The 12,061-nt window shown below is 39.4% G+C and overlaps 3 protein-coding genes across 3 annotated transcripts; 2 read left to right on the forward strand and 1 right to left on the reverse strand.

Annotated features, from left to right (window-relative positions):
* Positions 1 to 361: 361 nt before the first annotated feature.
* On the forward strand, positions 362 to 2,107 carry LOC120005559. The gene is made up of 2 exons (XM_038855257.1): positions 362 to 710; positions 1,488 to 2,107. The coding sequence occupies exons 1-2, from the start codon at positions 660 to 662 to the stop codon at positions 1,743 to 1,745; spliced, it is 309 nt and encodes a 102-aa protein (XP_038711185.1). The 5' UTR covers positions 362 to 659; the 3' UTR covers positions 1,746 to 2,107.
* Positions 1,976 to 9,838, reverse strand: LOC120005557 (vacuolar protein sorting-associated protein 60.2-like). The gene is made up of 7 exons (XM_038855254.1): positions 9,642 to 9,838; positions 5,531 to 5,682; positions 5,026 to 5,119; positions 3,711 to 3,782; positions 3,520 to 3,631; positions 2,587 to 2,747; positions 1,976 to 2,249 (listed from the first exon to the last, which is right to left on the reverse strand). Exons 1-7 carry the CDS (start codon positions 9,708 to 9,710, stop codon positions 2,196 to 2,198), a joined length of 714 nt encoding a protein of 237 aa, XP_038711182.1. The 5' UTR covers positions 9,711 to 9,838; the 3' UTR covers positions 1,976 to 2,195.
* Positions 9,839 to 10,078: 240 nt separating this feature from the next.
* On the forward strand, positions 10,079 to 12,050 carry LOC120005556. The gene has a single exon (XM_038855253.1). The coding sequence runs from the start codon at positions 10,265 to 10,267 to the stop codon at positions 11,699 to 11,701; it is 1,437 nt and encodes a 478-aa protein (XP_038711181.1). The 5' UTR covers positions 10,079 to 10,264; the 3' UTR covers positions 11,702 to 12,050.
* Positions 12,051 to 12,061: the final 11 nt, after the last annotated feature.

Here is a 12,061-nt window from a genome sequence, read left to right on the forward strand (position 1 = left end):
ATGCTTCCACTATCTACGGCGAGATCAAGAGGCACGGTGTCACTCACATGTGTGGAGCGTCGTGGTGCTCAACATGCTATCAAGTTCTTCGGACACCGAACCCCTCAAGAACCCAATCCAAATCCTTACTACCGGAGCTCCGCCATAGGCTTCCGTTCTATTCAGGACTGAGTCATTGGGTTTCACAGTGAGTCATGGTTACGGATTGACCAAAACAGCCGGACTTGTTGTTTCGTGAGCTTGGAAACCTAAGTGGAATCTATTACCAGGACAGAGAAAGCGAGGCTCAAAGCAAGGCAAGGAGTGAGAAGGGAGACGGATCAACACTCGGTGAAGTTGTTTTACAAGGTAGAATGGTTTCCTTCCTTTTTACAAATCTGATCGGTTTTTGTTTGTTAAAAGTCCTCAATGAAGGATGTTGCAAACCGTCTTGTTGTTTTATGCTAATTGATGTTGCGAACTGTCATGTGATTGTAAGCCCAGGACTCACCTAACTGTTCTATGGTTTTAAGCAAGGGTGACTGCTCTGACTTGTCAATGGCTTATGGGCACTTGTACAGCGAATGATGTTGAACTTCCAGATGGAACATCATATAAGAGTGGGGTAATTATCTGAGATTCACATGCTTTTGGGCTTGTAGACTTTCTTCAAGGATTACATGGGGGTTCCCTTGCTTATGGAGCCAAATTTTAATGATTATAGCTGTCAGGTAATTAACATCTGTTGAGGTCATTGACTGATCAAATGTGGCTTTGTCTATTGTAAATGTGGTTGATCATGTTCTGTTTTTTTTTTTTTTTGTCTTCAAATGTGGCTCTGTTTTGATCCATATTGTTCTGAGAATCATGTAACTAGCTGCATTAGGTGCCCTTTTTTTTTGTTCAATTTTGCTAAGCATGCACTAACTAATGAATTGCATGCTCTGTTTTTGAATGGTAATGCAACTAATCCCCTGTTTTTTATCATTGTTATGGGCATGGGGTGTATTCTTAAATTTTCTAATTTTGTCTGTACTTTGGGTGCTATTAGGAAAGTGTTAAAAAAATTGGGTTGCTGATAAACTGGGGTGTCTTTAGAAAAAAACTGGGGTGTGACTAAAGCTACCCGAACCTAAATTGTGAAGTTTAAAACCAGCTAGGCCCAAGCCCAAAATAAATCAACATTGATTTTATTTTATTTTATTTTCTGATTTGATTATTTGTTTGCCTTTGCACAGTATTGCACTATTGCTATTGCTCTGCATGCGTCTGTGGTTCTTTGTTCATTCTTATTGATTTGGCCCCCTTCTATAAATTTATGGCTCCACCACATGGTCTCTCCACATATTATGTCTGCGCACATCCCGATTGTCTCTAATCGCACCTATTACGAAATTCTTGTGCATGAGAATTCTTTAACCTATCTCCATTACAGAAGCAAAACTTCTCTTTTTTTGTTAAGAAATAAACCTATTAGTTGTTGCAAATGAATTTCTTCTTCCTTGCAGGGTTTCTACTTTAAATGGAAGAGGAAGAAGAGTAAGTGGTGGCTAATGCTGTGTAGAGAGAATGGTATAAATAACATTCTTTTATTTATTTTTTGTGCATTCGAGGTGATGAATTGTTCTGATCACCTATATTGGGCTTTTAACTCCTCCATTTTTATGAATGTCGCCTGTTCAAGGAAATGGGGTCCTGCAACATATTGCTGTTATGGCTCTGTTCAGATAATTGAAGCAAATCAAAATATCTTGGCTTGTATTTGATAATACAGACTTTAATGGCTCAACTCCCTACAATTCTGAAATCAGAATGCCACACAATTGGTAGAAAACAACTGCAACACCAATATAATAACTAAAACCAGATCAAGTAATCTGATTACTAAATGATTTTTTTGGTGTTAAACATTGCAACAGGCAGCCAGTTTCAGACAATTTACAATAATATGATACGAGGCCACAACAACTAATGGAAAAAAAGAAAAGAAATCCAATGCATGATAATAGAGTAATTAGCGATAACGTGCACATCATCAAACAACCACATTTATCTTTTCACAGGCTTTCCAAATCCAGATTAATGTTCATCTCATATCCCACCACCAAAAGAGACCAAAAAAAAAAAATAATCTGCAAAACAAATCTTTACAAGAAGGATTGGCTGCCAGTAGAGTCAAATGACGATAGTGGATGAGTTACAAAGGAAGAAATTCCCTAACCACGAAGAGATGCCCGAGGCACAGCAGGTAAACCCAGCTCGTCTTCAACCTGTCCAGCATCAAAGTAGTCAAGGAAAAAAAACACAAGTAAGATGGCTGGGTGAAACACTTAATTCATTGTACAGTGTGACCAAGGAACAGGAATTGTTGAGCCAATATCTCCCACCCCGAATGAGTATATATAAACAAGAACTCCCAAGTGAGACAAATGCTGTTTTTTTTTTCCTTTTATTTCCCCATAAAGCAAAGGTGGGAAAAGAAACACGTGAATTTTGGCAACTAGGAAAACAAATACACCATTGGAGGACCTCTTATGAAAGAAGAACAAGTTTTCATCTTTGAACGCTAAATGTACAAGAAGTTAAGCATCAGCATTTTCATTTCACCTGGTTATTAGATCTGCCAGCTGGCATTGCAGCATTCCCAGTGGGTGCTGAAGGCAAGTTAAACTCTGCATCTAGATCAGGTTCCTTATCTGGTTGGAGATAAGAGGGCACCCCATCAGCTTCTGTTTCAAACCCCATGTCAGCTTCCAGAGCATCAAGTTCTGCAACGTAAGTAAGTTGATGGTACAAATCCAAGTCAAATACATAAGGACATTTCACAGGATAAAAACACATCTGTAAGAGCAATACTGCTGAAGAAAAGCACTATACCAATTTGAATTTCAAGATTGGCGTCCAACAATTAGCATGTTACTTACAAGAATGTGTTTTTTCCCTCAATATCATCGAGTCTATCCATATGAAATTAGCACCCCCAAAACAGAAGTCAGATCCCATAATTAAGTAGGAAAAAAAATGAATTCTTAACAAATTAACTATATCACAAGCGAACATTTGGCCCAATGTTAGAGTTGCAGGGGTGCAACCTAGAGGTCACATGTTTAATTCCTAGAAATAGTCTCACCACATAGTATGTGGGGGTAAGAACTGCGTACATCCTGTATGTCTCCGATCCCGCCCACTACGGTACCTTGTGTATGATAATTGTTTATCTTTACAAGTGAACGTGTACCCCGGTGGTATGCATAAACCACCTCTCCACATATTATATGCGGATAAAGTCTGGGGACATCCTGCCTAACACTGACCCGACCCCGCCCACTTGGGTAGCCTTGTGCAAGAGCTTTGTTGACCTTTTTACAATAATGGTGCACGCAAATACGAAGCTTTAGACATTACTTGCACAAATGATTCCTTGAGGGATATATATATATCTCAAAAGGGTGAGAGGGAGGGCTACTTAAAAATTACTAAAATGTTAAAGAAAAGATCCGTAGCATCATATCAGACATAACATACAACATAGGAGCTTACCACCAATGAGTTCATCCTCATCAATGTCATCAGGCACATTATAGCTTCTACCCAGGGTCTCTTGGATTTCATTACTCACATCCATCAGGTCCATCATTTCATCTTGCAAGTTCTACAGATCATAAAACCAACAGTTCAGCTAATAATTTCTCTAAAGTTGGCACGAAAAAAAAAAAAAAGAAAGTACTGACATCTATGTCTTGGATCTTTACTGTTTTCATCATTCCTTTCAACTCCTTGTTCGCAGATTTCAAAGTTGACATCTGGAAAAGAGGAGAAAACACATAAATACATTGTAGCAGATTAAAGTCACCAATCTAGATTCACTTCCTTAATGGCCTCCTATACATTTTCCTCCTAGCCTAAATGGATGAAAATAAGAAAACCTAGGACACAGCTCAATGCATTTGCTGTGAGGTACTTTATATCTAGTGGCAGTTACTTAATGCCGTACCTCTCATGAGGTAGGCAGCAGGTTCCAATCAGTACAGATAAATCTCCACTTGAAAAGTCTTGAGCCATGGACTTTAGGTCGCTACGAAGAAAAATGAATACTTTTGAGGTGAATATACTAACAGTGCAATAAAACACAGTTATGTATCATAGAGTGAATATTTGATAGAGGAGAAAGCTGACAGTGATGCCAATAACTTAATGAAGATAGGTTACTCATATGAAACTATGTAATTAACTCGCACAAGCAAGCATAGAGTCAAACCTGAGACTATATCCCTGACCCTCAGAAAAGACATGACCGAATGTTATTTTCTTTTAAATCTGAATATGTGAAGTGGTATGATTGGCTGTCAGATCCAACCAGGTTTAGGTACCGTGTCTACAGAATCACATATACTACCACTCGTTGCAATTCAAAAAAGGTATTGCATCTTTTAAGAGAGTAACTTGCACTCATGCAGTAAGTTTCACTTTACAAACTCATGTTTCCATTCGCTGCCCCCTTTCTCAACCACCTCAAAATTTTAAAAGTGACACCAAAATGCCAAATGACTCCTAACAAATGTGGATGCCAAAACAACAAATTCACAAAAGGACTCAGACCATATATTTGAAACATTCTCACCTGTCTTTAAAAAAAAAAAAACCATGATGTAACTTTAGAAGAAGTTAAGCGAGAAGGATATAATAAAACCATAACATGATATAAAAAAACAAGAATAATGAGTTCCTAAGCATTTACTGTAAACAAGAATATTAGTCTATGACTAATAAATAACTACGTATGACCCCAATCCCCCATCCAGTAGATAGGATGCAGTTAAGGCCAACTTCAAAATCATCATCCCAAAATGAAATATAAAAAAACAAGAATAATGAGTTCCTAAGCATTTACTGTAAACAAGAATATTAGTCTATGACTAATAAATAACTATGTATGACCCCAATCCCCCATCCAGTAGATAGGATGCAGTTAAGGCCAACTTCAAAATCATCATCCCAAAATGAATCACATGGAAAATTTCAAAGCTTTTTTCTTTGGTGACATACAGTTTGTTGAGCATCTTTTATTCCCTCAGCAGCAAAAGCAACTTGATCAAGGTTGAAAGTCTGATTATAGAGCATGTCACGTTGTCCTTCGTACCTGTTTTACAATTAGGTAGTAAATAATGTAGTCAAGCTAATCAAGCCACAAACAGTCTCCTTAAAACAAATATGAATATATATAGACAAACTTGTGGCTGAATGGTAGAGTTGTACTTGCAGGGATGCGACCTAGAGGTCACAGCTTAGAGGTTCATTTCAGGAAAACAATCTCTCCATATATTATATGGGGGCAAGGTTTGTGTACATCTTGATCTTGCATATCCCTGACCCCGCCCACTGCAGGAGTCTTGTGCACGGGAGTTGTTTACCTTCTAATTAGTGTGCTAGTAGAGTAATAGAAATAGGTTGGTAACTGCCATAGATGTGCAACCCAAGCCCTACTTACACCCATAGCCATATTTCAATTAGCAAAATTGCAATAAAGAATGACAGAGCAAGAAAAACCTACATTCGCTTCTGCTTCAAAACCCTCATGGCTCGAGCTTTAACAGCCTCTTGAGCAGGGCCCGGTCTTGTTTTTTTAATTTGTTCCTTGTATCTGCTGAGTTCAGCATCTAGTTTCTTGATCTTCTCATCAACCGTTTCACCTCTTTTATTAATCTTGAAACAATTAGACAAATTAGAATGACTGGATAACAAAATAATTTATATTGAAGAACTACATGAGAATTATCTTTTATCTTTCTGCCCAAATTGGCAAAGAACTGAGTAAGAGCAAAAAGACAATTGGTGGGGATAAGATGAGATTGAATGAAAACAATAAAATAATAACCAAATCCACGCAGTAAAACATGTAAGCAATGCCAAGAAAAAATATAGCTCAGACCAACACATCAAATGGAAACTGGAAATCCTAGCTTTCAGCAACCTCAATTGGACCTTCAAATACCTCAGAAGTTCAATTCTATGTTTCGAATATTTTAAGTTACTTACACTCATTCATCCAAAGGAGTTAGGTAGGGTGACCCTTTATCGCCCTTCTTATTCATTATCGGAATGGATATCTTGAGTTGTACGTTAGATAGAGCAGTCTCAAATGGTCTTCTTGATGGAGAAGGTCAAGATCAACATTCAACAATAGATCAGATTCAGTCACAATCTCAAATATATTGTATGTTGATGATACTCTGTGTTTTTGTGGAATAAGTGCGGAGCATGTTATCAACCCTCGTGCCGTCCTTTTAGGCTTTGAAGCTATCTCACATTCTCACATTTGAGAGTAAACTTAAAAGGAAGAGAGATCATTCCTTTCGGTAACCCAACGAATGTAGAGGATCTAGCTGAAGCCCTTGAGTGTGGATTTAGCAGCCTGCCTAAAAATTATCTTGGGTTTTCCTTGGGTGCAAAATATCTGGAATCCCTTGGTAGCAAACTTTGATAAGAAACTATTGGGATAAAAGAGGAATTCCCTCAAAAGCTAAGAGGTTGACGCATCAATCATCTGCAAATTTATGTAGGGTGGGTGACTCTATGGAGAATAGGAAAGTGCACTTGGTTAATTGGAACTGTGTCAAATTCCCAAAAGAAGTTAGAGGCCTTGGGATCAAATGTGTGATCACTTTTAACAAAGCTTTACTTGGTAAATGGTTATGGTGGTTTGCCACCAAAAAAGATCACTTGTGGCGGAAAGTCATTGCTTGCAAGTATGTCACAAATAACACCGCTAGTCCACCAAACAGAACAAAAAACCACCTCATGGATGCAGTATGTGGAGAACCATCAAGAAAGGTTGGAATGTTTGGTTAGCTTTAACTCATTTCCAAGCTGGTAGGGGCAACTCAATTAGCTTCTGAAACGACCGTTGGACAGGAGACAAAACCATTAGGATTTTTTTTCCTAACTTATACATTCTAGCTTCTAAAGGAGGCTTTCATAAGTCAGTTACATCAATCTTTTGCTGAAGGTACCTCATGGAAAATAAGTTTTATCCGTGACGCTCAAGACTGGGAATTGGAGATGTTCATAAATTTCCGGAGCTTTGTGTATAATGCAAAAATTAAGACCACAACTGATGACAAAATCTGTTGGGAGTTTGCAAACAACAAATTGTTCTCTATGAGTTCCTCTTAAAGGAGCTTCTAAAGGATAAATTGCACCTTGGTAATTATCGCCTCCCTTGACAATGGACCCAGAAGTCTAAGGCTCCTCCTAAAGCTGCTTTCTTTTGTTGGGAGGTTGTATGGGGTAGAATCTTAACAATGGACAACTTGCAAAGAAGGGACTATTCTCTAGTGAATAGATGTTGTTTATGTAAGGTAGATATGAAATCAATTAGGCATCTTTTTTTGCACTGCCCTTGGTCCACACAAGTTTCGGCAAATGCTTTGATAATGTTAGGCTTTTGTTCGGTCAAAAACTCTTTAGTGGACAAGGATTTGATTGTGATAACCAGAAAATCTATAGGCAGGGACAAGCATCAAATGAGCTTCATTCAAATGGTTCCAATGCCGGTGTGTGATGTGGATGATCTGGATTGAAAGGAATAAAAGAATATTTAACAACAAGGAATCTTCTATAGATACTTTCATAGATATTTATTATTTGGTTTGAGTGCTTTAAGTTGTGGAGTTCGTCTTTCTCAACAAAAGTTTTAGATCATAAAAATCTCTCCATCTTTTTGGGCCACTACCCCTTGGTGGGAATAAAAAAAAAACTCCATTCAAAAGAAAGGTACTTACATTGCTAACCCTTCAAGTAGGGCATTCTATTCTGATAGAGTAAGGGGACCATCACTCAATAACCAAGCCCCAACCCATCCACAGGCCATTGGGCCTGGCCCATACCATGCAGTCCAGGGCCCGTGGGGGTTGTGGCCAAGCCCTTCTATGGGAAAAGCTTGGTTACTAAGGAGAGGGAATACTTCTCACCTATATACAGCACTTCATCCCCTCTCCTAACCGATGTGGGACTCTATCAATACCCACCCCTTCAAGACCAACGTCCACGTTGGTCGAGCACCTTGGCCTGTCATGGGCAGGGTAGGATGAAGTGCTGTATATAGGTGAGAGGTATTTCCTCTCCTTAGTAACCAAGCTTTTCCCATAGAAAGGCTTGGCCACAACCCCCACGGGCCCTGGACTGCATGGTATGGGCCAGGCCCAATGGCCTGTGGATGGGTTGGGGCTTGGTTATTGAGTGATGGTCCCCTTACTCTATCATTGGTATCAGAGCCGCCGTTCCTGCCCTGTGGGGAGCTCTGGTATCCATGGGCCTTGTGCCCCTGGCCCTTGGGGCCGCGTCTGCGGAGTGGTCGGCCTTGGTGTTCTGTTATATGGGGGCCGAAAGGATAGGGATAGGGGGAGGCCCGAGTCCTGAGTCTGAGTACCCTGCCCATGACAGGCCAAGGTGCTCGACCAACGTGGACGTTGGTCTTGAAGGGGTGGGTATTGATAGAGTCTCACATCGGTTAGGAGAGGGGATGAAGTGCTGTATATAGGTGAGAGGTATTCCCTCTCCTTAGTAACCAAGCTTTTCCCATAGAAGGGCTTGGCCACAACCCCCTTGGGCCTTGGACTGCATGGTATGGGCCAGGCCCAATGGCCTGTGGATGGGTTGGGGCTTGGTTATTGAGTGATGGTCCCCTTATTCTATCATATTCCAAAATGTTAAATTGATTCTCTTTAGCACACTCAAAAGACAGAAACTTTCTCGTTCCCCATCACATCAAAGAAAATAATAAATAAATAAATAAAGCAGTGTATAACTATTACGACATGCACTAGAAAATACCCAATCCTACAAAAATTAAAGAAAAATTGAAAGAGAACTGGTGTAAAGTAAGCTCGCAGTAGTTTCAACCTTTAATAGGATTGTTATTGAAGTTGATCTGTTGTATGGTCCAGACTTCCAGTACACCAATTAAAAACAACAATATTAAATAAAGCTTAAAAATCTGAACAATTTTGTTGCTGCTCTGCATCTGAGTCCACCCCTGAAGTTTTGTGCCCAAAGTCCCCAATATTTCCTTCATGAAGTTTAAAGGGTCTACAATGCACTAAAATATACTGACATATCTTAGTTCTTTATTTTCCTGGCGTCTTTGTACTAAAAAGTTTAGTTAACATTGTCCAAAAGGTAAACCAAGTGCCGCAAAAAAACCCAATTCTAGTAATTTTAAATATGAGAAACTTGTGCATTAAATTCACACCTCCAATCCATCTGACATCATTGAATAGCTAAGTTCACTAAAAAGTAGGTGTTTTGCAACAGTCAGTATGTCCAAACATTTATAATTTGCTACACTATCAAGGGAATCACTATACAACAACCAGCAATTCTCCAATCCCACTATGTTTGACATCTAAGAAATTAGAATGCCCACGTAGCGTTAACTTACAGTCCACTATTGACATACATATCAGATATTGTAAATTGATCCTATCAAAATTCCAATATCGTACTATCACAAACGCAACAGAGATCCGATTAGGTTTCTGAACAGCAACAGCAATCACAAATATAAAAAAAATCTGAGCACATACAATGAATCTATGTAAGGATTTTTATATTAATCAATCAAATTCCAATTGATATTATAGGGGAAAAGATGAGAGGCAAACCCTATCGGAGGCGTCGTTGATTGAAGGAGGAGGTTCCTTGTCTTTCTTAACTCCAAACACCCTCTTCATCTTCTTCTTTCTGTTAGGGATAGATTGAATTGAATCGGAAAGAGAGAGATCGTCGTCTTCTTCGATCAGAATAGACGAAGCTTCTTCTCTTCTCTCTACTCTTTCAGGTCTTTCTTTCCTCACGCGTTTTTGATAATTTATTGGCTTCGTTATCATAACCTCGCCAAGGGAGAATGATCGCGTGCAACTTAGTATACCTAATGAGACGTGGCTTCTTTCTATTGCTGCATTTTTTACGAATCATAGTCGCCACGTATGCGATTGTATTCGTCTTACGGTTTATGCCGCGTTGAAGATTATTGCTCCTGAGATGGGCCTTGTGGGGCGTAAATTTTAGGCCTTTGACTCGTTGCCTTGCCGTACTGCCGTTAAGTTAGTACAGGAGTTTCTTGATTCCGAGTCCACTCAGTTGGGGGTTGTAGAAAAACCGGAAGGGATTCAATTCCAGTCTCGCAGTATCTGGTACTCTCTCATCCTCTCCTTCGATCTCTTTCTGTCGAATTGCTTATCATTTCAGAATCACATTGAAGTAATTCAATTTTATCTTCTAATCCATGAATTCTCATGAAAACCATTACCACCCCAGAAACCAAACCAATAGAACAAACACTAAACCCTTAACATTCTATTTATTACCAACCCTAATCCTGCTTCTAGCAATTTCATTCGGTTTCTTCCAAATCCAACACCTGAAATCAGTTCTCTGGCCACACCCCAAGATTTTTCAGTCAATTTTTTCAGAAACCCAAGAACCAAATCCCATTTCCTTGCCTTCAAATTGTGTGTTATGGATGGCTCCCTTCCTTTCAGGGGGTGGTTATTGCTCAGAATCTTGGTCCTACATCTTAGCTCTTAATGAATACAACTTGAAGAACCCTAGATTTAGACTTAGTATTGAACAACATGGTGATTTACAATCTTTGGAATTTTGGGAGGGTTTGCCTAAGAATATAAAGAGCTTGGCATTTGAACTTTATGAGAACCAAAAGCAATGTAAAATGAATGAGACCATTGTGATATGTCATAGTGAGCCTGGTGCTTGGTATCCCCCATTGTTTCAGACCGTTCCCTGCCCACCAACCGGTTATGAGGATTTCATGGTTGTGATTGGTAGGACGATGTTTGAGACTGATAGGGTGAATCCAGAGCATGTCAAGCGCTGTAACCGAATGGACTATGTATGGGTTCCTACTGATTTTCATGTGAACTCGTTTGTACAAAGTGGGGTTGATCCAGCTAAGGTTGTGAAGATAGTTCAACCCATTGATGTGAAGTTCTTCGATCCAATCAAGTACGAGCCTTTAAATCTTGCATCGATAGGAGATTTGGTCTTAGGTTCAAAGTCAGAGAAGAATTTTGTGTTCTTGAGCGTGTTTAAGTGGGAGTATAGGAAAGGCTGGGATTTCTTGTTGGAAGCATTTTTGAAAGAATTCTCTCAAATTGATGGGGTTGCATTATACTTGTTGACAAATCCATATCACTCTGATAATGATTTTGGGAACAAGATTCTGGATTTTGTGGATGGTTCTGATATAGAAAAACCTGATAATGGTTGGGCTCCTATTTATGTCATTGATTCTCACATAGCTCAAATTGATTTGCCGAAAATGTATAAGGCAGCCGATGTATTTGTTTTACCATCAAGAGGAGAAGGGTGGGGAAGGCCTCTCGTTGAAGCCATGGCTATGTCTTTACCAGTCATCGCAACAAATTGGTCTGGACCAACTGAGTATTTGACAGAGGAGAATGGCTATCCATTACCAGTGGATAGGATGAGTGAAGTAGTGGAAGGGCCATTCGAGGGTCATCTATGGGCTGAACCTTCTGTTGATAAACTTCAAATCTTGATGAGGCATGTGATGACTAATATTGAGGAAGCGAAGGCCAAAGGAAGGAGGGCAAGGGAAGACATGGTCAGAAGGTTTTCCCCTGAGATAATTGCTGGGGTTGTTGCAGATCATATCCAAAATATATTTGAAAAGATGCTTTAGGACTTGCAGGTCTTTCCTTTTTCTTAGGCACTCTGTCAAAAGTCGTAGTAGTCGAGTTTGGCTTGTTTAGCTGATTTATGCTTGCAGTTTTGTAGTTTTCTGGTCAAGTTCAAAGGTGTTTTAGGATCTGTGATTTCTTGAGGCAATTTTGACAATTGAAGAATGAACTTATGAGAGTTATTGTCGAAGTAAATTTAACTGAAGCTGCATCTGAGCAGAAAAGCCTGTTCTGTGGAATGCATTATTGGCAGCCTTCTGGTTCCCTGGGGGATTAGATGATACAAAAATGTGTTATGATTAACTTTGTGCTTTCTTATCCGCAATGAATCTTCCGTGATTAGTTTTTCGTTGTCTACGTTC

The sequence above is a fragment of the Tripterygium wilfordii genome, chromosome 9, assembly GCF_013401445.1.
Source record: "Tripterygium wilfordii isolate XIE 37 chromosome 9, ASM1340144v1, whole genome shotgun sequence".
NCBI lineage: Eukaryota > Viridiplantae > Streptophyta > Magnoliopsida > Celastrales > Celastraceae > Tripterygium > Tripterygium wilfordii.